The following is a 27,092-nucleotide window of genomic DNA, read 5'->3' as shown; positions in this document are numbered from 1 at the left end:
AATCGATAAATTGTGATCTAGATCTCGAGGGCTAGATTATAATCTAATGTTTACAATTGTAAAGTTTACAATTTTACGGTGACATAATATCCAAAAAACTAGGAGTCCAGACAAATTCTTGGAATATTATTTTGACATTGACAAATGACTTTTTTTCTATGTCTATGACGCTATGTTATTTTCTATGACATGTGGGTATTATAACCCCAAAATTAAGTTTATGTAAATAAACATTAAACATACAGTGCGATATTCTCTTTTTCCGATTGTTATAAACAGAATTGTATTAAAAAATATATAAACACATTTGAAATGTCGGAAGAAACTAGCAATAATGAGGAATATGCATATTTGGACCGAGGAGGCTTTTCGTCAGAGAAATTTAAAATAGAGTTACGCGACCTTCCAAAGTTCTATGGGATAGCGGTGAATATAATACTTCAATAATTTTTCTCAAGTAACAGTACATACTACCTCTTAAATTTAACATTCTTAACAAATTTTAGGAGTTAAAGAAGTTAATGAATCAGAAACTAGGATTAAGTGTAAGCAAGATTAAAAGACCGAAAGTTGGTAATCACTGGCTGTATGCGTGTTTTCAAAACGATGAGGAGCGTAATAAAGCTATCACAGCATTAAATGGATATCAGTGGAAAGGTATACTTACGCAAATATTTTAATATCACGATAATGTTCCTATGACTAAGAAAAAATACATACGTACATATTTTAATTGATAATAATTAAGTGTCGTTATTGATTTTACAGGTAAAACTTTGATAGCTGAAGCAGCTAAACCTGCACCTGATCCACTAGTTAAAAGAAAACAAGAAGGCACAGATAATGTTAAAAGGCAGAAAACAAATGATGATCAAGAAAAAAAAAGCCAAGAGGAAAGATTACGGGATGCTGTTACTCCATACTGGAATATACCCTATGATGAACAGGTAAGAATATAACAATAATAAGTACCTACTTTTTCTTTATTTCAAAAAAGCCTCAGGTAAGGCCCTTTATTATTTTATTTCAATTAAACATTTCAGCTCAAACTCAAAGAAAAGGATATGAAGCGTATACTAATGAAGTTTGATAATGAAGTGTGGAAGATAGATAAACAGAAGCGCAGTAAAATAGAGGCCAATAGAAAGATATATGATGGCTTAAGCTTTGAACTGAAGCCCATACAGAAGTCACCAATCACAGAGGGATATAGGAATAAATGTGAGTTCACAGTTGGTATGGACGAGGAGACAAAGAAACCAACAGTTGGCTTTAGATTGGGATGCTACTGGGCTGGGTCGGTGGCTGTAGCGCCAGTGGAAAGTGTGAATCACATACCGGATAACATGAAAAAGATTGCTGTTGTGAGTATAATTTACTTTCATAGTATGTATTATACATTTTGGTACCATTTAATCAACTCAAAACTCAAACATTTATTTATTCAATTAGACTTCTTTTAGATGCACTTTCGAATCGTCATTACATATTAATTTTAACATAATATACTACCGATTCGGAAAAGTTTATATGGATGTGATGATGTTTCTTGCTCAATCTCATAAAAAATCTTCAATTATTACTATGTACTTAAACTAGATTGCCCAGAAATTGAAAAAACATTATTAACTTAAAACACATCATCAAAACATCAAATAGGATATTTTAAATCATACCATTTTTAGTTATCATAAAACTTTTCCAAATGTACATTGATAATAAAATACTGACAGGTATTTCAAGAGTTTGTAAGGCAATCGAACCTAGCTCCATACAGTCCAGTGGATTACACAGGACATTGGAAATGTCTTACTGTGCGGCAATCATCACACAATAATGACATCATGCTCATCATTGCTATAGATCCACAGGTATGTATTTACGTTTGTAAAGAAATGTATATAATCTAAATAAATAGATATTTGATAGAGTTAAACATGATTTTGTAGAATTAATTTAACTACCCACATAAGGATTTATACAGAATATTATGTTAAAATAAGAATAGAATATAACTTTTAATTAGTTACTTTTATTCTTTGTCTAATGTTATTGTATTTAAACTTCTTCTAGAAAATGTTGAGTTCTGTAAGTTTCATTTCATTTTTCTGCTATTTTACAGGCATTATCTAATGAAGAATTAGACAAATTAAAACAAGAGTTAATTGAGTATTTCCAATTGGAACAGTCAACTGCGTGTGGCGTTAAATCAGTTTACATACATCTGATATCTAAAAGGTTTTTAAAGAATATTTATTTTATTTATAAATTTAATTTTATTAAAATAATTCTTTAATACAGTATTAATTATTATTAATTTATAAATTTTAGGAGGGTAGGAGAAGAAGTACCTAAACCAATACATCTGTTGGGTTCAACACACATTACAGACAAAATTCTGGGGCTACAGTTTATGATATCTCCTGAAGCATTTTTCCAGGTTTGCTTTATATTGAAACCAAATTAAAATTATTTGTTTAATATTTCACACTAACTAATTATTATTATTTGTCGAAACTGAAAATAGACTGTGTCTAATTCATATTAGCATGTCCAAACAGACCATGACATGAGTAAACAAACAGACCTACAGGCATCAATGTCAACAGTATTTAATTATGCCAATCTAAATCAATTTTTTATAATAATAATTTACAGTATAAACAGTTGTATCTTTTTATTGCGTTAGTTTATAAGTTTGATTATTTCACAGCTTCTAGGGACCATAGATTTGAGCATTCAATAATAATTTTTGTATAAATTGGTCTAGTTTAAATGCTATGTCTTTCTATAAATCGGAATAAATTTTTTATTCATCAGATAAACACAGCAGGTGCTGAGATCCTTTATCAGAGTGCAATCGATATGAGCCAAGTGAATGACAAGTCGACAGTAATAGATGTGTGCTGTGGTACCGGCACTATTGGATTATGTTTCGCTAAGGTAAATTATTCATAATTTATTAAATTGAAATATAAAAGGATATATTGTGAAAGTACTCTCAAAATATTTTCTATCTAGTGGTCAGCTGGGACTTAGCGCGTGGTACATATTATATGGCCTATACAGCGATTACATACATGTTTGCGTGTTTGAAATCGGCCGAGCAGTTCCTGAGTTTAGCGCTTTCCAACAAACAAAATCCATTTTTATGACATAGACACTACTTTTGTAATAAAGTTGTAATATAACGATTGTTAAAGGGGAGATGCTAATAAATGCTTATTATGGAACCATAATATATTCTCTTGAGTACATGTTGTAATTAATAACTGTATTATAATTGACAAAGATTTCCAATATGCGATACAATAGACTGAACATTGCATAATGCCATGAAATATTTTGTAAATTAATCTTTTATACATATAACAACGCTAGAACAGATCAACTTTTTATTGTGAGTCTAGTTGTTTATACTTATTATTTATACGTCAGTGATTAGGTACGATGTTAGGGAGACTTCAAACTATTATAAACTAAAATGTCAACAAAATGAAGTCCTAAAACTATATGTACTAAAATTAAATTCTATTATTAATGTGTATTTATTTTATTAGCATTGCGCTGAAGTATTAGGCCTCGAGCTGATTGAAAAGGCAGTCGAAGATGCGAAAGCTAACGCAAAATTAAACAATATAGAAAACTGCAACTTTTATTCTGGTAAAGCTGAGTACACACTACCGGCCGTGCTCGCGAGAGCCGCTGGTGATGATATTATAGCTATTGTGGATCCACCAAGAGCTGGGTTACGTAAGTTTGTTTTATTTAGTATGCAAGCACTCATGGATTTTTTAAGATTATAATTTATGAGGTTAAAATTATGCAGTTTATGAAATTTTTCGAATTAATAATACATACATATATTAAGCCAATCAAAATGATTATGATAATAATAATAATATTTATTTATTTTCCTCAAAACTTACAATTACAGTTACACAGTATTACATAGTATAAATTGGAGAGGACTGGTGTCTGCGATAGGCAAAAGCCTGTAATGCAGATCGCCAGGCACTCACCCAGACGAACCGCTTAATATTTGCTTAGTAACATAATATTAAAAACATGAAATAAACCGTTTAGAGGTACAAAATATAGTACAAAAGAGAGACAAAAAGGGAAATAAAATATCTTAAATGTTAGATAAAAACTTAACATTTTACAAAAGATAAAAAAGAAAAAGTGAACAATTTATACAAGAATAGATTAATTGGTACCTATATTGTAGAGTATATGAGTGAGTGTGTGTGAAAGTGTGTGCGAGTATATGTGTATGTGTATGTATGTGTGTGTGTGTGTGTGTGTGTGTGTGTGTGTGTTTTATGTATATAATAAAATTTACTATAGTTTTACGTAGCGTATTAAATTCTCAGTAGATTCGTAATCGAGACTTTTTAGCCATGTTAAAGTTTTTGATTTGCAAGCACCTGTAGACAATGAGTAAATAGACAATTTACCATTTAACTTATTATACAAATAACTACCTTGAAAGCAAAAGAAACGACGAGTGAATGATGTATTGGGTGTATATTGATCACAAACTCTATCTAATCGACGCTTTGTTTTTAATTTTTGAGAGTCATATATCAGTAAACTGTGCTGTCTGAGAATGGTATGAAGAACAAAGAGTTGACGAACGGTCAAAACATCCCATTTTGCGTAGAGGGCGGTCGTTGGGTGATAAAAGGGTAAGAAGGAACCAACCTTTAGTACAGCTCTCTGGGCTCTTTCCAGTTTTAACAGAGAAGTTTTCGGTGCTCCTCCCCAAGAGGTTATGCAATAAGAGAGGAGGGATTGACACAAGGCATAATATACAGATTTTATGACATCTTTATCCGCAACGTTTCTCAGGCATTTAAATACACAGATAAGTTTGCGTATTCTTCCAGATAACAAATCAATGTGTTCCTGAAAATTTAGCTTATCGTCCAACACAACACCCAGATATTTCATAGATTTTGTACATTGAAGTATTGGACACGAACAGGTAGAGCTATCAAAGTTGAGACAACGATGAGATTTGATCAGAAAAGTCTGCGTTCCTATGTTTCTGTTTCGTAGATGAAAGGCCATGTACTTAGTCTTATCTGTGTTAAGTGTAAGAACATGGCTATATAACCACTTGCAAACGGTATCATAACCAGATTGGGCATAAGAAATTGCCTCTTCCCACGTATGACCATAGAAAAGTAGGACTGTGTCATCCGCAAAAGATACTATTTCACCATGAGTTAAGGCTAGCTGACATAAATCGTTAATATAAACTAAGAACAAGGTTGGCCCCAATATACTTCCCTGTGGCACACCAAAACAAACAGGAATTTCTTCGCTGGTATATTCATCTATCTTAACCAACTGTGTACGATTTGTTAAAAAGTCTTTAAATAAGTCAAGCTGAGTGCCTCTAACACCAATATCTTCTAATTTTTGTAAAAGAATTGGGACAGAAACCGTGTCAAATGCTTTTGCTAAGTCTATAAATATGGCAACTACTTTCTTTTTAGTATCTAGTTTATTTACAATAAAATTTGTCACTTTATGTACCGCATCCGATGTAGATTTATTTGATCTGAAGCCAAATTGTGAATCTGATAATATTTTATTACTTTCTAAAAATTTTATTAATCTTAAATTAATCAGCCTTTCAAGAATTTTAGATAGTGAGGGCAAAATAGAGATTGGTCTATAATTGTTGACACAGTTTCTGTCACCACTTTTATAAATGGGTTGGATTCTAGATTTTTTGAAAGCCCTCGGAAAAACTCCAGAGGCCAGAGAAATGTTGCAGATATGTGTGATGGTTGGCGTCAAAATATCTTTATAAGTTTTTAGTATGTGGCTCGGAATCAGATCCAAACCTATGGCACTATCATTTTTAAGATTATTAATAAGCCCTTCAACTTCTTTACAGTCCGTAGGTAATAAAACAAATGAGTGGGGGTGAGTATATTTAGTGTTATATGCTGTACAAAGGGGACTGTTAATAATTTTGTCCGCTAGGTTCCTGCCAATATCTGCAAAAAAGTTATTAACATCATTCACGGATTGTAAGGGATGCTGATGACATAACAGTTCGTGAGATGACTCTTTATGCTTTGTTGTAAATGTTATATCTTTCAGAGTTTTCCAAAGCTTTTTGTTATTATTTTTAGATTCTTGTATTTGTAATGAATCGTACTGTCTTTTAAGTTTTTTTAATAAATTTGAGCAAAAATTTCTATATCGTTTGTAAGTAATTTTTAGTACGTCGTTACTCGGATCTTTTTTTAGTTTCTTATGTAGTTTATCTCGATTTCTCAAACATTTTAGGATGCCTGGAGTAATCCATGGTTTAAGTATTTTTTTTCGACAAGAGACAGTTATAATTTTAGTGTGCCGCATAATTAAGTCACGTAGAATATTAACAAAAGCATCAGTAGCAATATTAGCATCTTCTATTTTAGCTATGAAACCAAAATCCTTGCTGTTTATTTCATCATCAAAAGCAACGTAATCAAAGCGTTTAATAGTTTTAGAAGCCTTCAGTTGATAATTAATAGCAATGTACAACGCGACGCTATCATGATCGGTCACACTCGTGTGAATTACTAGACATCGAGTGATCTTCTTTGATTTGGCTAAGGCATGGTCTAAACATGTTTTATTGCGTGTAGGTATTGTATGTATTGGAAGAATTCCGTGAAAAGCTAACATATCCAAATAATGACCTTTATTGGTATCATTGCTGTCATTTGCTATGTCTATATTTATGTCGCCAACTAGAAATACATTTAACGTCGATGAGTATCCTTGTAGCAATTTATCCAATGACTGTATGAAATTACTAACGTTTTTATAACCTGGGGGGCGATAAATTGCTAAAACAACGGTATCAGAATTTATTTTGATAACCAAGCAATTCGCGTCCTGTATTATTTTTTCTTCAACCGATATAATTAAGTTAGATTTATAATAAACCACGACACCTTCATTTTGCGTCAGATTGTTTGCAGATGCAAAAGATTGGTATCCATCCAAATGGGGTATATTTTGTGAAGACAAAAGCCAGCATTCCGTTAATATAATACAATCCCAGGACACATTCGACCTGACAATAAGAGGGAGTAGGCTATTCAGATTACACTTAATACTTCTAATATTTTGAGTAAATAATTTCAAACAGAGCTCAGAATTAGGAATCAGCGATTTACACGATTCAACATCACACGAATAAGAGTCAGCTATTTTAAAGGAGTCTATTTCATTTTCTAACTGTACTATGTCATTGAATTTTAACTAAATAACTCTTAACCTGATAGATTATCCATATTTCGTAAATACTGATAATAATTATTACACTATGATGAATTGGCTTAAAATGTATATTGTGATTATAGAAAAGAAGTGGTGTTGCTTGGGGTGAGTACTGTTGGGCATACTGTGTAGTGTTATTGTAGAGTGTGTTTTGGGGTAAAGTTATAATTTTAAGGTACTTACAATTTAAAATTTTGGCGAAAGTTAATATTAATACTAAAAATAAAAAGAAATTCAAGGCATAAGTAATATCAACAAAAACAAGAAAAATTACAAAAACTAGTCATATACGACATTTTAGTGCGTCTAGATCGGATTCATTGTCGATGCGCACGCGGGATTCATTAGATTTTCGTCGCAAATACACTCTTCCGTAGGAGGTCCAACAGCTCTCATATTTTTCAGACTTCATAAATTCTTTTGCTAAGAAGAATAGCTTTCTCACTTTGGGTGTTAAGAATTCAGCAACATAAACAGGTTTAACTGGCCCCTTGAGATTCACGGTAGCAGTACTTAGTCGCTGATTCGGATCTCTCTCTTTATTATACTTCCTGACAGATTTAAGTAAGCTTTCTTTTTTGAGATTGGAGTTAAAATCTACCACGATTGGCCCGTTGGACACATTTTTAATTTTCATGCGGAATACATCACGGATTTCGGATTCATGAACATCAACATTTACAGCGGAGCAGATTTTTTTAGTCATCTCTATTAAGCTATATTTGTTCTCACTTTCGGCTGCAGGAATATTTTTTAGCTCAACGCAAGAGGATCTGGAATTTATTTCCCACTGTTCTAGCTTCGTTTCAAGGTAATTTATACGAATTTTGTGCTGTTTGTTTTCTAACTGAATCTTTTTGACGTCATCCAAAATCTCATCATACTTGCTTGACATAAGTTCAATAGAGGTTTTGATGTCTTGATTTTGCTTTATAATACTATCCATGAATGTTTTTATGGCGTCATACTTTGATTCTTGCTGGGTCTTCATCTCATCCAACATGTTTCTCAATTCCACGATTGTACTATGAGTGTCGCCCGAAATCTCATCACACTTACGTTTGAATCGTTTAGATAAAATACATTCTCCGAGTTCCTTCCTATCTGTAGCATTTAGAGATGGGTCAGAACCGTGGTGTTGAGGCGCGGACGTCAATGAAATCTTCCTTGGGGGGGTTCTTGAGCATGACATTTTGTATATGAGTCAAAAAATAATAATTTTAGAATTATTTACACAGACTGCCACTTTCTTCCAAAAACTACCAAAGTTTACGTATGGGAAATTTAAAACAGTGCGTAGGCAACACTGTGGATACAACGTCATGCGTGTGCGCAACTAGGAATTATACCTTTGTTCCTGCAGTTGCTGTCCTTGTCTAGCCGATGTATCACTAACTTCGTTGCACTTCTGCGCGCCTAGTACCCTTGATATTAATGTTGAGTGATATTTTAGTTTTAAATTAATAATAAAAATGAATATAATGACTTTCACGGAATACACGTCTAAACGCTGTCACGGTCCGCGGGGAAGAGAATGTGACATTTCTAATTATTGGGTACATCACATAATGATGATCATAAGCAGATCTTAATACATAATATCTTCTGTAACTAGCCGCTCGTCCCGGCTCCGCCCGGGTTGACCCGGCATAAAAACATCATAAAACATAGCCTATGTTCATCAGGGACAATGAAATAGTTAGGACATACATTTGTTTGCAAATAAATAAAGCATCCTTCCTTACTTTTCACTACATTTATTATTAAATTCCTCAGACATGACAGCAATAACAACATACATTTGTTTGCAAATAAATAAAGCATCCTTCCTTACTTTTCACTACATTTATTATTAAATTCCTCAGACATGACAGCAATAACAACATACATTTGTTTGCAAATAAATAAAGCATCCTTCCTTACTTTTCTCTACATTTATTATTCCCAAAATGTATTACACAGATATGACAGCAATAACAACGCTGCGCAACAACAAGCGTGTCAAGCGGCTCATATACATGTCGTGCAGCCCGGCGTCGGTCACCAAGAACTTTGTGGACCTCACAAGGGCGTCTTCAAAGACGTTACATGGCGCGCCCTTTTCGCCTGTATGTGCTCTGCCTGTGGATATGTTCCCGCATACGAAACATGTGGAATTGATTGTGCTGTTTGAAAGGGAACAGGTGAGTCGAAGGCTTATTTTTTAAATTATAGTTCTGTTTTATATATTTGTATATTGAAAATTTTATAAATTTTATAATTTTATATATTGAAAAAAGAAACCATTTATTATAACACACACAAACACACAACAATAGCATTATAAATAGTAATAAAAATATAAATTTATGTGTGGTTGCGTGCGCTATAAAAAGAAGCCACTCAGGATACCTGAGGCATAACACCTCTGCACTGGTTTTTAGTGACACCTTAAAAAAGGTTAGATGGTTGAATGGGCAGTCTGCTTCTTTTTCTTGCTACATATTCAGGTATTTCAAGTTAAATATATGACATTTCTTTTTTTAATGGCAGTTCTTTCAATTTTAGTCGTTATCCGCGCCATCTAGTTAACTAAAAAAACTTTTGGTAACTACAACGAAAAAAATTATCTGATCTGATTATTGAAAATAATCTGTAATAAAAACATATACATTTTAACATTAGCATAGATTGGTTTAAGTTATATGTTTGTTCCTTTATTTCAGGAACCTACAAGGGATGTAGAAAAACCTGTAGAGAAAATCACTGAAGAGGAAACTGTGAAAGAATCAAAAGAAGACGATGCTGCAAGTCATGAAAATAATGTAAATAATGAAGATGTGGAATCGTGACATCTATAACTGTTGAATAATAAATATGCTATTTAAGTAACTTGAATTTCTTTTGCGTGTACCTTCCCACTGATCTATAAAAGTTACAAAAATTTATGAATAAAAAAATTATAATACACCAAATAACAATCAGACACACTTTATTATCTCATACTGAAAAAGTTAGCAAATTATTCCACATTTAAGTAAATGGGGTTAAGTCATAGAAATCTAAATAACAAGACACTAGAAGTCGTAAGCGCGCGTGACCTTGTCGCCACTCAGGTGACTTTCACAACACCAGCGTGTTCGTCACTGTTCAGTTGCTCTGGAGACGTATGTGTATAAACATGGTGTGTTTCAGCATATCCCATTGCGGAAATTCTTCCACAAGTTGTAATTATACTAATAAAGGAATAATATTTCATCGGTAAATATTTCTTTTTTAGAAATAATGCCGTTTTTCCTTAAAATTATAGAATATTTACAAGTATTACGAGTGTCACCATAGTAATCGAAATAACAATGAATGACACAGTCTACCATTCTTATTATCACGTTTAACACAAATTTCAACCTTATTTCTATGACTTTATGTTCAAAGTTATATCTATTGAAAATTGACAACTTCTGTTGTAGAAAAGCCGAATTTTTTCGTATTGGAACAAAAAGAAACAAAACGTCTCATATACTTAGGGATGTTATTCTAAAATAAACCGTAAATTCGTGCGTTAGGATACATATTAAAAAGCTTAATTTAATATTTAAGTAAGTTAGTTTTCACTAAAATCAAGCTGTCCAATAAAAGGCATAGTTTACTTGTGTGTACTGTTTAGCTATCTGTTTAAATGTGTTGATTTTGGCGACAGCGGTTTTCATATGAATTATGACATTAAAGCACTTCTATGTGTCTTGTTATTTAGATTTCTATGGGTTCAGTCTTATGAATTTTTTTTCCCAATTTCCTCCTCTAACTATACATCGATAAAAACTCACAGTTGCCCAAATACGCGGTATACAATAAAAATATAAAATACAATATAGATAAATCATTTATTTACTTCTCCTCACAATTCCCAGTCATATTCTACATGCATAAAAAAATATCAAATATATAAATAAATAGTATGTTGTGAACCATTTTCAATAAATTTACAAATTAATAAATTCAGGTAAACAAGAGTTTCACTAAAAATAAATTAAAATCAAATAATTATCGCGATATCATAAAATATAATTAAGAAATAGACTTATTTTAGACAGAAATTAAATCTGGGCTTCATTAAAATTAAATGATATTATATCCTCGGGCAGCATAATAATTCCACTGGAATTTAATAAAGTGAGACCGGGCCACATTCCACGTTGCATAGCATACCATAGCGTGAATTTTAACACGTCCTCACCATTATGAGCTTTTCGTACAGTCTGAAAAAAATTTTCTTTATATAAGGTCAGGTGGGGTAAGAGGAACATATTTCATTTTCAGTAAAATATTTTGACTGCTAGGAACAACAGTTATAGCTTTTTAAGATCTTTGAAACACACAGAATTTACCTTTATGTATTAGCGTCCCGTAGGCTAAATGTCATTACTCTAATAACAGTTCTTACGAAGATATTGACGTTAATGTCAAGATTGAGTAATCGTTCCTCTTCCCCCTTACATGGGGTAAGAGGGACAGTCATTGTATTTCCTAAGATTGGAGTTTATATTAAAATATTCGTTGCTAAATGTTCGTTAATTTGTAGGTAGAATGTCTTTGGTCAATATTAGATCTTAATATCGATGAAATAAGGTATAATTTGGAATAAAAAAGAAGAATACATCAATTCGGGGTAAGAGGGACATACAGGTTCGATCAGGGGTGGCAAACTAAAAAGAAGTCGACTAGTTATAATTCTATTTTTATTTAATCATACATAGTAATGGTAAACAGTCTGTCCCTAACTAGTTTTCCTAGTTAGTTACTCTTTAAAAATAACAATGGCACTATGTGATAAGATCAATATTGCGAATCAGTCTTTTAATTCTTCTATTAAGAACCTTCTCCTTTTTAAGAAGTCAGTTAAAAATATAAATGATCTTCTTGATCCAAAAGAAATTCTTTTTAATTTCTGGAATTTTGGGACAGGCGAACTTAGCGAAACTTGGCGAATAGTGGTTCCGTTTTACATCACTGTGTTCCGGTTTGGTGGTGAGATGAGGCTCTGAAGTAATTACTGGCACAGGAGGCATAACACCGTAGTCCTTTAGGCCGGCAACGCACTTGTGACTCCTCTGGAGTTGCGAGTGTCCATGGGCGGCGGTAATCGCTTAACATCAGGTGATCCGTATGCTCGTTTGCCCGCCTATTAAATAAAAAAAAATATATAAAAAAACACATGAACGAAGTCGCGAGAAATTTTTAGTTATAATTTAAAATTGTAGTAGGTACAGAACAGTCAGTCACTTCTTTTCATTTTACCCACATATAAAATTATAAATTAATCAAAATGTTGGTCACCCCTCACACGGGGGAAGAGAAACATATGTTCCTCTTACACCGTCAATAGTGTGCCTCTTACCCCAGCTATTGTTTTTGTAGGCTAGGATTTTCAAGCGAAAGAAACTCACATAATTTAGTTGTTTCTTAACTAAAATGATTAATAAAAGAAATACTTACAGCTTTCTCCGTGTATCAGTATATTTAAAATATTTATAGCACTCGTTTATCACTAAAATATGGGTTCGCAAAAAAAAGAGCCAACTTGGTCTTAGTCGAATTCGCAACTGTCAAATTTGTTTACATTTTTTGTGACGTCTGTGCTACGTAGCGACATCTACTCAAAACCGCTCAAACTAATTCGCCTTCACTTTTTTATCCACGGAAAGTACATAGTCATAAACGCTTCGGTTTACTAGTTATGGTATCTAGGCCCTCTTCCCCCAGTGACCCTCTTACCCCACCTGACCTTAATCCATTATATAATCGCAACAAATAATCCAATTATTTTCTTAACTTATGTTACCTTATGGTATTAATGGACTGCTTTCCTGATGTCTAAAAATCTCACTCACGAGTCACGACCTAGATGTATTCATAATATTTTAAATGGTTTTAATCAGTATAAGTAGAGCATAGTCAATAAAATAAATCTATATTTAATTATCAACTACTTTTCAGAACTCAGCTTCGCCCGCGTGGTTTGAAACTTGTCAAAACTATTTTCTAAAACCTTCGAGAATCACAATGTTCATTGTAGTAAATAAAATGAAAATCGGTACAGTAGTTTCTGAGTTTATTAGGGACAGACAGACGCGGCCGAGGACTTTGCTTTTTACGTTACTACTATGTGGCACTAACGTAAAAAGCAAGACTGCTTTTTAATGTTGATAAATTTATATACATACAGCCAACATCACATTCTTTTCAATTTTATATTATTAGTACATAGTTGAACATTGTTTGCCTTCGGTGCGCGAGTCTGACTCGCACTTGAATGGTTTTTTCCGGGATAAGACCTCGGGTATAGTTACTAGTTACATATTATTTTAAATTTTTGCCATACTCTAAAACTATGGCTAGCTACGCCCATGTTTGAAGACCCTTTACTTTTTGTATTCGAGTTTTTACTCTGACTCTACTAGTTGAAGATCAATTATATCGCTCTGTATATCTCTAGCCGGGAGATGGGGTGAAAACTTTACCTATTGGAAGATTAAACAACCTTGCCTTCAGTCGAGCTTTAAGTCTGAACAGGAACGAAACCTAGTTGTGAAAATTGAAATATGTTTTAACTATTACAAAAATGAAAACTCTGTGTATCCTCGCTTTAATTTTTACTTTCATTTGTTGCAATTTTTCATTTTCCGTTTACAAAAAGACAGGTTTGTAAATTAATATTGAATTTGTATAAAATCTATCTAATTTATTAATAATTAATTATTATTTATTATACAATGTAATTGCCTATCCTGTAACATTAAAAAATAATTTTAGTTTTCCCGCCAAACGATCGTCATATCGCTGAAAGTGAATCAGTGTTGGACCCAAACGGTGAATTGCTATTGAAATGGAGAATCGATTATTCGATTCGTAAAATTCGTTTTCAAATGAGCCTGTCTGATAAAGCAATGCCTATAAACTGGTTTGCTTTAGGTTTTTCCAATAGGGGAGACCTAGAAAATGCTGATGTATGTTTAGTATGGACAGATTATAGAGAACATGACCATTTTGAGGTAAATAATACTCGTAGACTCGGGAGTAAAAATTATACCTGTCCTGCTATACTAACAAATACTTTTTTGTAAATATTTTAGGATATGCATTCTGATGGAGATGGAAAATTAATCAGGGATACCAAACAAAACTGCAATGCTTTTCATATAGATGCGAAGTCACGAAGTATATCTTTTGAGCGTTATTTTGATACATGTGACGACGATGATTATATTATTGAGGTAACATTAAAATGTTTGAAATATCTAATTTAAAATTTATCTAGACACATACAGGCTATGTGAAACGGGACTTTCTTAAAATTTCTAGGATGGCACGGTTCACGTTATATGGGCTAGGGGTGTCGATAAGCTCTTTTCGTCGCAGGGTCTGTGTTTACCTTGCACGTCAGCCCATGATCGTGGTTTTATTCGAGTACGATTACTTACACCCGTAGGAGTATATAATGAAAAAGCTCAAGAATTGAAGATCACAAATAAAGATCTTAAAGTACCTAGTTCAGACACAACATACTGGTGCAAGGTGGTCAAACTTCCTGAATTTATTGCTGCGAAAGTTCACCATATCATTAAGGTAATGTTATTTATATCTATTCGTGGCAATGAATGAAATATTTATAAAAATATTGGCTTGAATAAATGATTTGTATTCTTTAAATCTTTTTATGTACAGTTTGAATCAACGATCACGAAAGGCAACGAAGGTTTAGTCCACCACATGGAAGTGTTTTACTGTGATGCAAGTCCGGGGAGAGAAATTCCACTGTATGAAGGAAACTGCTTTGCTCCCGATAGACCAGAATCTACTAGATTATGTTCCAAGGTTATTACGATATTTTTAATATAATTTGTAGACTATAATAATAATATTATCTACACCACGCAAATATAATTTTCTTTTACGATCTAGGTGAAGGCAGCTTGGGCGATGGGAGCACCGCCATTCGTTTACCCGAAGGAAGCAGGTTTACCTTTAGGTGGGCCAAGTGCAAATAAGTACGTAATGCTTGAAGTGCATTACAACAATCCTGAGCTTAAAGATGGTATGGATAAAATAGTATATTAATATCATCAATAGGATATTTTAATCTGGCGATTCACATTATCATTCTGATTGATTAAATATATATTAGGCATTAAAATGTTGTATTTTCAGATTGGATAGACAGCTCTGGAATTATTCTTCACCTAACAGCTAACCGGAGATCTTACGATGCAGCAATCATGGAACTTGGTTTAGAGTATACGGATAAAATGGCAATCCCTGGTCGACAAGAAGCATTCCCATTAACAGGATATTGTATACCGCAGTGTACAGGAGTTGTATGTTCAATGAATATCAGAAATTTTTTTGATCAAAACTACCAATTATTCCAATTATGACACCAACTTCTGATTTGAACCTATTTTTTTACATTCATAAATCTGTATCATCTAATGAAAGAAACGTATGTTTGTTCACCAGGGTCTACCAAAACACGGTATTGTTGTATTTGGCAGTCAGCTTCACACACATTTAACGGGAGTTGCTGTGTGGACGAGGCATTTTCGAAACGGAGTTGAACTGCCCATATTGAACAAAGATATGCATTATTCTACGCATTTTCAAGAAATCAGAATTTTGCATAGGCCCGTAAAGGTGTTACCCGTAAGTTACGAATGACCACCCCATTTTGTAGTATGCGAATTACATACAGTACAATTTTGACAGCGCTGTTTTTTTTAGGGTGATTATTTGGAAACAACATGCCTTTATAACACAATGGATAAAGAAAATGCTACGATTGGTGGTCATGCCATAACAGATGAAATGTGTGTTAACTACATGCATTATTATCCAGCAACACAACTTGAGGTGTGTAAGAGCGCGGTATCTAATGCTGCTTTGGAAAACTTCTTCAAGTTTGAAAAAAGGTAATGCAATTATAGTGTAAATTAATATTTTTCTAGCGTAACTTCTTTAGGCGCGTTGAGAGTAAAATTTCAAGGTCCGTCATGGCAAAACCGTCACTATATGGAGTAAGGTGACGATTTTTGTATCCTTGAATCCAAAGAAGTTTCACTTTTGAAACGTGTGCGCGGCACACGCGCTCTTTTTATATAATTCATAATAATTTAATTGTTGCACTAACTTTTTAGATGGGACAATATGCCTATATCGTATAAAGCAAGTCCTCGAGCAAATTATTTGTCAATAAAGCCTTGGACACCACTGAGAGCAAAAAGCTTAGATAATCTTTATACAGAGTCACCCATTTCGATGCAATGCAATAAATCCGATGGAAACAGATTCCAGGTAATGTTTATTGTTTATTTTGAATTCCTGAACGATACATAAGCTACAGCTAAAAATTTTTAATTTATTTTATAATTATTGATTTTTAAAAATTGACTTCATTTGATAGAGACTTACAACAGGGGAAAAAATGTTTTTTTGTTTATTTTTGAACTACAATTTAATTCAAAAACTGTTAAATTGATATCCAATACTTTACCCATAGAAGGTTACATTCTGACGAGTGACTTTGTCTATATTTTATGTCCAATTTTGACCCAGACGAAGCTGGGTTTCGTCAGTTATTTACCTTCTTTTTTTCAGGGTGACTGGGAAGGAATACCCATACCGAATATTAAATTACCATTGCAGCCACAGCCTAGACATTGTCAACTCACGTAGTAACATTCGCTAATACATTTGCATATCATTTCAACTTGTTATCTTAAATATGAATGATACATTCATACGTTGTTAATAAAAAATAATAGCAGTTGTTAAGCTATTGCATAGCTTCTATCGCGGGCCTTGAGCGCGGCCGGGGACCGAATCGAGAAATTCCGTAAAGAAAAAACCTCACGCTCCCCACTCTGACGGGCTCGGAGGTGTGGCTTGAAGGCATAGCATGCAATAGCTTTACCGCGGCAGTCCCCGAGTGCCACACGTCTTTTTTCTTTTTAATATTAATTAAATGAATATATTTATATTATAAAATATGTTATAGTATTATAGTATACCAGTATCTAACTATGCATAGACAATAAAAATATTACAAAGCTAATGTTGTTTTATTTCCAAAAATAGCGTTAAAACATAGTAAAAAGAGAGAAGTAGTCCAACTCCAGCGTTTAGAAGCGCACAGCACCTAGGCCCGTATTAATTAACCGATCTTATACTCGCTTTCAAGTACGAAATCAGTTGATACTCCCCACCTTGAGATCGCTGATGTTTAATATACAAATATCAACCGCATTTCAAAAGAGATTGCTCGCAATGCCAGGAACTTAAACGTCGTTATTTGGGAGCCGATTGTGCTAGCGGGTACTTACATCACAAGTGCGCTCATAAGAGTCGAGTATTGTTTATTAATCAACGCTAAACTCAGCTGATAACGCAAACCCAAGTGACAGCTCAAGTTGTGTTTATAGTATAGCGTAGCAGTGCAAATTTTTTCGTAAGAGCATACTCAATTTTGAGATCGGTTTATTAATACGGGCCCTAAGGCGAAGGCGCAGCAATAGCGCAGCCCGCACGAGACAGGTTCCAGAGTGGAAACCGAGCGGCGTGATGTAGGTACCTTTGTTCGAAAAAAATATATTAATTCTCTCTTTTTACTATGGTTGCATCGCACCATAATGTGGCAAAAACCAACGATGACGACTACGATGACGGTTCTAATTATTATATTATGGGTGTATTCCGTTATGCACTGCGACCACTGTAAGGTGTGACGTCAATTCAGTATACTGTGAAGCCGTTCCTTTATAGCCAGTTATACTGGTTACGATTTAAAACGGAACGCAATCCAGTATACTGTCAGCCGCATTTTTTGACGCAGCATTCATATGAGTATTTTCTAGAACATAAAAATAAACTGTTTTGGAGTACTGTCCAATTAAAAATATTTTAATTAATATTAATTGTAAATTGAATTTATAATATAATAAAAGTAAGTACTTTTTCATAAAAAAGAATAAAAAAGAACTTTCAGCTCGTATTGAACATTTTCAACACAGTCTAATAAAGTTAATTTTTGCAATTCTTCCATTGTTTTATTTATTAATCCAAACTAATTACAGAACTTTAAAATTTTCTGATTATACTGTAGCTTTGTTTATAAGACGTTAGGCACTCGAGTGGTTTTGACTGATCATATTAATTATTACTTGCTCTGTGGACTGATCACGTGATCAAAGTACTGCGAGTACCTTACCTCGAAAACGCCAGTGCTCACAGTAGAATATGGCGGCGATTAATGACGTCATAAATTTCCCTAGGGTACTGCGGCAGTATACTGGCAGTCCATAACGGAACGAATTTTTCTACAGTGATAGCACTGTGCAGTGGTTGCAGTGCATATCGGAAGACACCCTAAGTCACATTAGTTTGTTTTTTTGAAATCACTATTGAATCGCCCATTGGTCGATACTTGGCCTTACTAGGTGTTTGTTCATTATTCAATACAGGTAAGCCGAAGGTCCTTTATAATTACGATATGATAAACGAGATCAGGGAGATTACCAAACTCGAGTTGCAATGTTACGGAATCGTTATAAAACAACTACAACCCTATTTGTCAGTGCTTATGTCAAATTGATGGACATGAGACAATGAACGTAGGACAATGACAGTTGACATTGACAATTGACATTCACGAGTAAATCGTAGATTGTGTCGCATAGCTTGATTACATTATCTTCGTTAAGTTTTAATCTGAAATTTTGTTTTTCTTCTCATATCATTGTTTTTTCTTCCACTGTAACCTGTATATGAAATACTGTCAGTATGTCTAGGGAATTCGGTTTTAATAATGATGATTCTCCAAATAAAACTAATTCGCATCTACAACTTCCTAGCCCGATAATCACCCGTAGAAATCGTACGGCATCTACGTAAGTTTTGCATTTTTTTATAAAGTAATAGTTGTTATTATGTTTTTACTATCGCATTATATTTATTTCAGATCTGAAAGAGCTTTAGGAAACCCTGTAGAGACTGGTAAAATTAAATCATTCTGTAGAGCGAAAGGTCATGGATTTGTAACTCCATTAAGAGGCGGCGAAGATCTTTTTGTGCACATCTCTGAGTAAGTATATTCACATAACTTAGAGAAGTCTGATATTTACATAGTCTGATGTTTACACATTGTTGTTTCAAGGTCAGTTTTTTTTTGTTGATTATGGTAATTATTGTGAATAAAATGGTGTGGTATTTTACATTACTAAAAACGACTTGTTTTAGGAAGAGATAAAGGTTTTATATTAATTAGTTTTAAAATGTGCAATATTTTGTTTGTAGTATCAACCATATCATTGTATTGAAAAAGTTTATTTTTACATTTAATTTAGTACTTTTTTTCCTTTAAAATAAATTAGAATATTATAGTTTTAATCATTTTTAATTGCAAATCTTTTGTAAACTTGTTCACAGCATCGAAGGTGAGTATGTCCCTCTGCCAGGAGACGAGGTTATGTACCGACTCTGTCCAATTCCACCCAAGTTTGAGAAGAATCAAGCCGTCCATGTGAGGATTGTGCATCTGACCCCTGAAAAGCATGTTAAATGGGATGAGCCCCCGCTGTAATTGATCAATCTATTTGAGATACAGTTACCATAATCATTTGCAACAATCCATGTATTCTTATATAAGCTCTTTTAGATCTAAGTTTGTCTTACACCCAAGAACTAAGTTCTTATCTCAACAATAGGTACTTAAGGTCATATTTATAGTATTGTCAATGTGTTATTTGCATTTTACATCAGTATTTATATAGGATGGATATGTGGTGCTAAATTTTTGAAGGTTTTACCATCACTAAGATTTTGATAATGAATGTGTATTGGACAAAAGTTCTGCTTGTCACATCTTTGTTTTATGCAGTAAATATGATCACATTATTGTATGTTGTAAACATGTTTATGGTTTCTATGGCCTAATTAGTTTGATTTGTAGGAAATTAATTTTATTCACTATTTTCGCACAAATGTTAAGTACTTAATACTATTTAAAATATGCCCCAAAATATTTTTGATGATAAACATTTATTGATAGCACTGGTAAATTGCATTTAAGCTGCTTTTCATGTCTAAAAGTAATATTTTTGTATTTATGAATTATTGTAATCATTCCGTATGATTGGATTTTATGTTGCCATGCTTTGTATTTACAATGTTATTTTTAGTTATAATGATGTGTTTGAAATATATTACCTAAGTAAGCATATTTGTGTGTTTTATTTAACATAATTCGGCATTGCGGAAGACACGCGTAAGTAGGTGTGATAATATTATGTGATGTGCAGTCAAGGTCTCTTTTATCAAAGCCATCACAAAACACTTTTATCTAATTGAAATAACAGAGAGATAACATGTTCGATTAGCACTTGGCCACTTGACTGAAATAATGTATGGATATTTACACATTTCCTTATGATTATAAAAAAAAGACAGGGATTATTAGGAAATAAAAAACAATTTTGTTGTAGATATATTTTATTAGTACAATTCAGTTACAAATGATACACTTACTCTAAATTATAGCCTGTCTAAAATCACTCATGGTAAATTATATGCTGAATAGACAAAGTGGATATGGTCCTAATCTAAAAATAAAGAAATATGTAACAGTTATGTATATTTATAGTACATAATTAAAATAATACAAAAATTATATGTATGTAAAAATACAATATAAGTTGTAATATAAGGTTATCTTAAAGCTTAAATTTCCACCTAAATGGCGTTCTGAAATGGTTATTTACTGTAGAAACAAATTTCATTTTGTTTTAAATGTTTTTATTTTTACATGATTATCTTAACTTAATGTATTTTAAGTGTTTCGTTTTTGTCTATACGTCATGGATATCTTTTGCTAAACAGTCTAATTAGAAACACATACATTAGTGTAATATGGGTTCAAAGGTACAAATTTCAGTAGTTTGATAAAAACCAAACGTAAATGCATAATTACAGAATGTTTTGTTTGAAAAATGCTCAGTGATTGTTGTAGAAATAATGCGTGAGTGCTGGTTTCTTTATTTTTATTGTCGTGTTCACTCCTTTCCATTTTCGATGTTTCCATTCTGAAAAAAACAAATTCAATATTACTTTAGGTAGATTGTGTTGCAAGATTGAATCGAAGTAAAAGTTGTTGATATATAAAAAATACACAATTAACCGCGTAAATTAGAGTTTTAAATTTCAATTGAAAGCAAAATTTAGTACATCTGCTTGATTTGAGCGTGATTTCGCGTTGTGGGTGAGGTCGTTCTAATGTTCGTGTTTGCGTTCGTGCGTGTTATGCTTTTTATCACAGGTCAATCCGGCCAAAATAGAAACACGCAGCTAGTAATAAATACTCATTAATATCATAAATATCAAGTGTTTGTTTGTTTCTAATGCTTTTTCGCATATTTATGATATTTTACGTAACAACTCAGCGATTTAATGACGGATTTATGTGTGTGGATCTCCACATCTAGTTGGGAGGCTAGAGAGTGACATAAGATGGCTCTAATATAGCTCCGTTTCAAATTTTTATTATTTATTGTTATAGCGGCAACAGAAATAGACTGAAAAATTTAATTATAATTATAATTTTTCACACAGTTCATGAGTTCGTTTTTTTTATTGATGCGTGACGTGCGTCACGGACACACAGACATCGAAAGCTCAGGAATAAGGTCCCGTCTAACCTTTTGGGTAACCTTAAACAAATATAAAAAATTGGTTGTCTGTAAAGTCGGTTTACTGGCGATAGTTGAACGTGACAACGTCCAATTGTGCTTCTTTGTCGTTCGTTCCGCGCTCTCGCTTGCACTTCAAGCCTTACATGGAACGCCTCAGAGCGAGGTAACGCCGCATGAGTCATGTTTTTTCGTGCGTGCAGCCGGCTCTATCGAATTATAAGACGTTGTCAAGTCAAAAATTCGATAAGTACACAAATAACAAATTATAGATATACCTCTTCAAGGTGCGCCAGGTGGTAGTGTCGCTTACGCAACGCAGCGAGTCGCGCCCGTTCCGCATCGAGCGCACTTTCCAACTCGAGCGCGCGCACTTTGCTCTCCATTTCAAGGCGCCGCGTCGCTGTGAGTGTGAGCGCTGATGTGTCTAGTGCCTCTGTGGAAGCGGTGATTGGTTAGAGAGTGATTGGGATGTCGGTACTTGTTGAGAAATATTTAATGGACCCTCTTCACAAGCGAGAGCGTTAGCTCAAAAAATGATCATCGATGTTTGTCGCCAATACGGCGATTGCGAATAAAGAGATCTACAGTAACGGCCGATCATATACATTTAGGCCGATCATAGATCATTTTATTTTTCTAAATTATCGTGAAAAAGGTCCTAAGAAAGTCCTAAAAAAATTAGAAGTGGAATTGTAATTTGGCATTTTAGAAGATTGTTTCACGTTTCCGTTTTCCAACAAATTGATATAAACCTGAAGATTGTTTGCTATTTTATATGTAAGGTAATATACATATTATGTAGCAATAGTTTAACTCAATCCTAACGTTTGCGACATGTCGCACTGGGCACATAAACTTCGACGTGTAAACGTATGGCATTTGTAAAGTATGTATACACTTACCCTTATCCCTCACGAGCGCGGGGGCGGACCATACCGCAGCTACAAGTGCACCAGTAAAGTATTTGTATAGAATGTGTACTCACCCTTATCCCTCACGAGCGCGGAGGCCGACCTCACAGCTGCTACTAACGCCCCAGTAGCGGCCGCCACATGTCTTGAAGCAGCAGTCAGTCGCGTTAATGCAGGTGCACTAGGAGGTGCTCTAGCACGTGATGCTGCAACTAACTGCGCTGTACTGCCGGCCACTTCGTGTGCTGCTGCACTCACGCCTTCTACTTTGCCGCCCGCGGACGATACTGCTTCGTCTGCGCTTGTACTGCAAGATAACAAATTAATAAAACAATAAATAATAAATTCAGAAGGGTTGAATGCGTTATACAGAACACTAGACTATAACAAAATAGGTTTTGCTATTGTTTTAGATTCTTGCAAAATTCAGATAAGCTTCAACCCAAATCCAGCTAAACTATTACTACCTAAGCAGTTTAGTAGCAGTAGCTATAAACTATCTTAGCAGTTTTTGTGTGGTAGAGTCACAATTATTTCAAACATAAATAAAACTTCATATCAATAAAACCGTAATCAGAATTCCAGAAACAGGACAGAAGGTCCCATAATTTTACATGTGCTTCAATTAATGTTAAATCAACTCACACTAATAACTTAGCCGCGAAGACGACCGACTTCGCCGCGGATATAAGCCCCTCGGACCACTGCGGGTTGCGGCGGTACATCTTCTGCCTTGTCTTCGGATCTCCTAATTCATTCTGCAGCTTCCTCGCATCCTGGACCAGCACCTTCACGGCGCCCATGAGTGTGGTGCAAGCGTCCAGGATCTTGCTGTTCACTTCTAGTTGTACCCCGGAGTCACCTGCTTTGCTGGCTGCTAGCAGATTCTGGTAAAAAAATAAGAATTTTTAACGCAATTCTTTTCATAGATAAAGTTCTAGAATAAAACTATTATAATTAGAAGTTCACAACTAATTTTAGAGAAAAGTACTGAAAGTAAGAGCTTCGGAAGATAAAATATCTTTCAACATAAAGAGAATAATTGAGGTCATATCAAGGCAAACGTAAACTTGCGTCACTATAAACGCACTCTATATACTACTAGCTTTTCCCCCACGTATACAAAGGAAAACCCGCATTGCTCCCGTTCCCGTGGGATTTTCGGTATAAAAACTATCCTATATGTTATACCAAATTACCTTCTATGTGTGTGCTAAATTTCATGAAAATCGGTTAAGCAGTTTTTGCGTAAAGGAGTAACAAACGAACATACAAACTTTCGCATTTATAATATTACTAGCTTTCCACCCACGGCTTCGTCCGCGCAGTCAAAGAAAAACCCGCATAGTTCCCGTTCCCGTGGGATTTACGGGATAAAACCTATCCTATGTCCCAGGGTAAAAAGTAGCCTATGTCCTTTCTCGGGTATCAAAATATCTCTATACCAAATTTCATGCAAATTGGTTCAGTAGTTAAGGCGTGATTGAGTAATAGACAGACAGACAGAGTTACTTTCGCATTTATAATATTAGTATGGATAGTAGGATGCTTCGTCCTATACAATTGTACTCACCTCAATCTGAGAAGCCGCCTGTTCAATCGCCAGGTCCATTTCCGCTAGTTCATCGTCCACACTCCTGGTGCCGGTAACAAGTCGATCTGCCGCAGTCGCATTACGGGATACCGTCTGTACACTTGTCCGCGCTTCTAAACACACGCTGCGGTCTATTGCGCCGGTCTTGAGTGATTCCAGACACTGCTTCGTCGCTGTTAGCATACTTCGACAGTCGTTGTTTAATTCTGGGTGGAATAAATTTTATTTTAGACGACTTTTATAGCAATTTAAATGGGCAGAAAAAATATTAAACTATACGTAAGATTAAATTGTAATGTAACCCACATTCACGAGCTCTAAGTTATATTATTCTGGAGACAAATGTACAAATAATTTAATTAATGTAACATAGGATATGATACTCCTTTACCAATAAACACAACTCTCATGAGTTGCGATGAGAAAATTGAAATAAATAGCTAATAAAATATTGTATTTAAGTAACTCACTTTCTATTAATTCCAAATCGGTGGACAAGTTGGACACTTCTGACGCATACGAAGACAGTTGAGCGGCGTTGTGAGCAGCAAAGATGGCTGATTTGGCAACTGCTTCTTCGTTCCCTTCCAACTATAAAGAAAATTAACTCAAAATCATTATATTCTGCTCTACAACCAATATATAAGATATTTTCAGAAGAAATAATATCATGTTACCTGTGACTTTCTAGCAAGTTCTTCGAAAGCCTTAGAAGCGAGTTCGGCAGCTAATTTATTCGCATCTTGTGCGTTGGAATGTTCTAACGTCGAAATGGCAGTATTCATTACTTCTAATGCCGCTTCACCGGCACAACTTACTATTTTAGAGTTTTCTGCGAGACCAATAATTAATTATTTAGTATTTACACACTCAAAGAATTATTTTTACAATGAAAAAAAAATCATTAACAGAAAAATAGATAAGGCATGATAGAAATAACATAATATCCTACACAGCAAAATTACTACAACAAAATGTACATAAATAACACAAAATCACACTATGCATACATACAATAATCAAAACAAGGGCCAACTTACGTTTCTTTATTTCCCTATGGGCCTCTTCCAATTGAATTTTTAACGACGCCATATCCGCTTCTAGCACAGTGTTTTGTTGCAATAGATCCTGTAATTCACACTCTGCGTTCAGTCTCCCCTGCTCTGTATGCATCAACCTAGCTTCCATAAGCTATACATTTAAATATACTTAACGACAGGCCGCCGACAAGTCCAAAGCCAGAAGGTATCCATGCAGAAATTGTAGAACAGCGAAGGCGTAGGTAGGAGAGAAATAAAAAAAACATGCCATTAGATAACCGTTTCATGCAACTAAAGAAATTAATCAGACAATATTTCATTTAGATCAAAAATTATCATACATAATAACACTTATAGTTTCACATCGGATTGACACAAAAGAGTAATGAACAAACACAGAACAACAACTAAAGAATGGAAATTGAAAATGACTCGATACGATCAACGAAAATGCCCACACCGTAACCTAACCTGTATATCATTATTTTTATCATCGACGATTCTTTCAAAAGACATCTTTTCGTCATTTTTAATTTTTTCAAGCTCGAATAAATTTGATTTAAGAATTTCTACTTCTGTGTTTAAATGTTCAATGTTGCTATCTTTGACTGCTAATTGATTATTGAAATCCTGTTGCGACATTTGATATTTGTCGTTTAAAATACCCAGGTCTTTGTCACTTTCGAGTTTGATTTGATTGGTTTCTATTCGAAGGTTATCAATTTCATGTTTAAGGCTCTGTTCGATTTCAACCTTCTCATTTTGAGTTATTTCTAATTTTTTATTAAGTTGATCCCTTTCCTCCTGCAGTTGATCAACTGTTTGTTGGAGAACCTAATAAAATGTAAATATTATGTAATGTAAATAAAACATACACGATTTGACGACACAACACAGTACCATATCCCAAACGAACCTGCTTTTCAGAAGATAATTCATTGAGAAGTTTTTCATTTTCTTCTACAAGTTTAGATTTTTCTTCAGCTAATAAACTATATTCTTGTGCCTTCGCCATGACCACTTCATTAAGTTCTTCTTTTAAACGAATTATTTCTTCAGTTTTTGATTGTTCTAAATGTTCAATTTTATTTTTCAAATTAAATATTTCTGACTGTTCATCTGATAGAGTATTTTGAAGCATGACTTTATTCAAAGTTTCTTCTTCGAGTTGAGCTTTTAAAGATCCCAACTGTAATTCTAAATTCCTTAACGATTCCGTATTCGTTTTTTTAACTTCATCCAATTCGTTTGCTAGAGCTTGTGTCTCAGAATTTTTGTTTTGCAATGTCGTTTCATATTGTAATTTACAATTCTCAAGCTCGATATTTATTGATGTAAGTTTTTCTAATGCCTCTTGAATTTCTCTGTCTTTTTCTTTAAGGCACTCTTCGAATTCAGAATTTTTTGTTTTTATTAATTCATTAAGATCGAAACATTCTTTTTGTAAAGACGATTCTGAGTCAGAGAGCTTCGTTTTTAGATTGTCTAATTCAGTTTGCAATGCATTAGTGCGATGAGTTTCAGCCTGATGGAAAGT

At 33.9% G+C, this 27,092-nt stretch overlaps 4 protein-coding genes across 9 annotated transcripts in view; 3 read left to right on the top strand and 1 right to left on the bottom strand.

Annotated features, from left to right (window-relative positions):
* The first annotated feature begins 176 nt into the window (after window positions 1-176).
* Window positions 177-10,158, top strand: LOC149903562 (tRNA (uracil-5-)-methyltransferase homolog A). The gene is made up of 11 exons (XM_090108586.1): window positions 177-426; window positions 507-657; window positions 769-947; window positions 1,044-1,364; window positions 1,734-1,871; window positions 2,123-2,238; window positions 2,332-2,440; window positions 2,821-2,943; window positions 3,561-3,753; window positions 9,259-9,479; window positions 10,002-10,158. Exons 1-11 carry the CDS (start codon window positions 313-315, stop codon window positions 10,125-10,127), a joined length of 1,791 nt encoding a protein of 596 aa, XP_089964712.1. The 5' UTR covers window positions 177-312; the 3' UTR covers window positions 10,128-10,158.
* A 3,684-nt stretch (window positions 10,159-13,842) lies between these two features.
* Window positions 13,843-17,144, top strand: Tbh (Tyramine beta hydroxylase). Its single transcript, XM_090108632.1, has 11 exons — window positions 13,843-13,976; window positions 14,089-14,327; window positions 14,409-14,549; window positions 14,638-14,901; window positions 15,001-15,150; window positions 15,238-15,370; window positions 15,484-15,650; window positions 15,793-15,975; window positions 16,054-16,241; window positions 16,467-16,623; window positions 16,927-17,144. The coding sequence occupies exons 1-11, from the start codon at window positions 13,898-13,900 to the stop codon at window positions 17,002-17,004; spliced, it is 1,779 nt and encodes a 592-aa protein (XP_089964758.1). The 5' UTR covers window positions 13,843-13,897; the 3' UTR covers window positions 17,005-17,144.
* Window positions 17,145-18,991: 1,847 nt separating this feature from the next.
* On the top strand, window positions 18,992-20,545 carry LOC149903560 (cold shock domain-containing protein CG9705). The gene is made up of 3 exons (XM_090109039.1): window positions 18,992-19,214; window positions 19,286-19,408; window positions 19,753-20,545. Exons 1-3 carry the CDS (start codon window positions 19,108-19,110, stop codon window positions 19,904-19,906), a joined length of 384 nt encoding a protein of 127 aa, XP_089965165.1. The 5' UTR covers window positions 18,992-19,107; the 3' UTR covers window positions 19,907-20,545.
* A 251-nt stretch (window positions 20,546-20,796) lies between these two features.
* The window catches only part of Hip1 (Huntingtin interacting protein 1), a 36,633-nt gene continuing 30,337 nt past the window's right edge, over window positions 20,797-27,092 (bottom strand). For 4 of the 6 annotated variants that reach the window (XM_090108353.1, XM_090108354.1, XM_090108352.1 and 1 more), the window contains 10 exons: window positions 26,472-27,080; window positions 26,027-26,389; window positions 25,556-25,706; window positions 25,193-25,347; window positions 24,986-25,106; window positions 24,495-24,721; window positions 23,567-23,808; window positions 22,996-23,228; window positions 22,286-22,443; window positions 20,797-21,404 (listed from right to left, as the gene is read on the bottom strand). In XM_090108353.1, coding sequence (XP_089964479.1) covers window positions 21,375-21,404; window positions 22,286-22,443; window positions 22,996-23,228; window positions 23,567-23,808; window positions 24,495-24,721; window positions 24,986-25,106; window positions 25,193-25,347; window positions 25,556-25,706; window positions 26,027-26,389; window positions 26,472-27,080 — 2,289 coding nt within the window. In that variant the 3' untranslated portion in view covers window positions 20,797-21,374. The remainder of the gene's footprint in view (window positions 21,405-22,285; window positions 22,444-22,995; window positions 23,229-23,566; window positions 23,809-24,494; window positions 24,722-24,985; window positions 25,107-25,192; window positions 25,348-25,555; window positions 25,707-26,026; window positions 26,390-26,471; window positions 27,081-27,092) is intronic. The other 2 variants (XM_090108355.1, XM_090108356.1) reach the window with 2 other exon arrangements.

Source organism: Colias eurytheme, chromosome 13, assembly GCF_061535395.1.
Source record: "Colias eurytheme isolate Ceu_HAF_F1 chromosome 13, ilColEury1 Martin Lab GWU primary, whole genome shotgun sequence".
Classification (NCBI taxonomy): Eukaryota; Metazoa; Arthropoda; class Insecta; order Lepidoptera; family Pieridae; genus Colias; species Colias eurytheme.
This window is presented reverse-complemented; position numbering and strand designations above follow the sequence as displayed.

Bases quoted from the DNA above. Each gene is read 5' to 3' on its own strand.
- LOC149903560 (XM_090109039.1), top strand. From the start codon at position 19,108: ATGTCTAGGGAATTCGGTTTTAATAATGATGATTCTCCAAATAAAACT. The intron at 19,215-19,285 runs GTAAGTTTTGCA...TATTTATTTCAG, and splicing joins AGAAATCGTACGGCATCTAC to ATCTGAAAGAGCTTTAGGAA. The intron at 19,409-19,752 runs GTAAGTATATTC...ACTTGTTCACAG, and splicing joins CTTTTTGTGCACATCTCTGA to CATCGAAGGTGAGTATGTCC.
- LOC149903562 (XM_090108586.1), top strand. From the start codon at position 313: ATGTCGGAAGAAACTAGCAATAATGAGGAATATGCATATTTGGACCGA. The intron at 948-1,043 runs GTAAGAATATAA...TAAACATTTCAG, and splicing joins ATATACCCTATGATGAACAG to CTCAAACTCAAAGAAAAGGA. The intron at 2,441-2,820 runs GTTTGCTTTATA...TTTATTCATCAG, and splicing joins CTCCTGAAGCATTTTTCCAG to ATAAACACAGCAGGTGCTGA.
- Tbh (XM_090108632.1), top strand. From the start codon at position 13,898: ATGAAAACTCTGTGTATCCTCGCTTTAATTTTTACTTTCATTTGTTGC. The intron at 14,902-15,000 runs GTAATGTTATTT...TTTTATGTACAG, and splicing joins AAGTTCACCATATCATTAAG to TTTGAATCAACGATCACGAA. The intron at 16,624-16,926 runs GTAATGTTTATT...TCTTTTTTTCAG, and splicing joins CCGATGGAAACAGATTCCAG to GGTGACTGGGAAGGAATACC.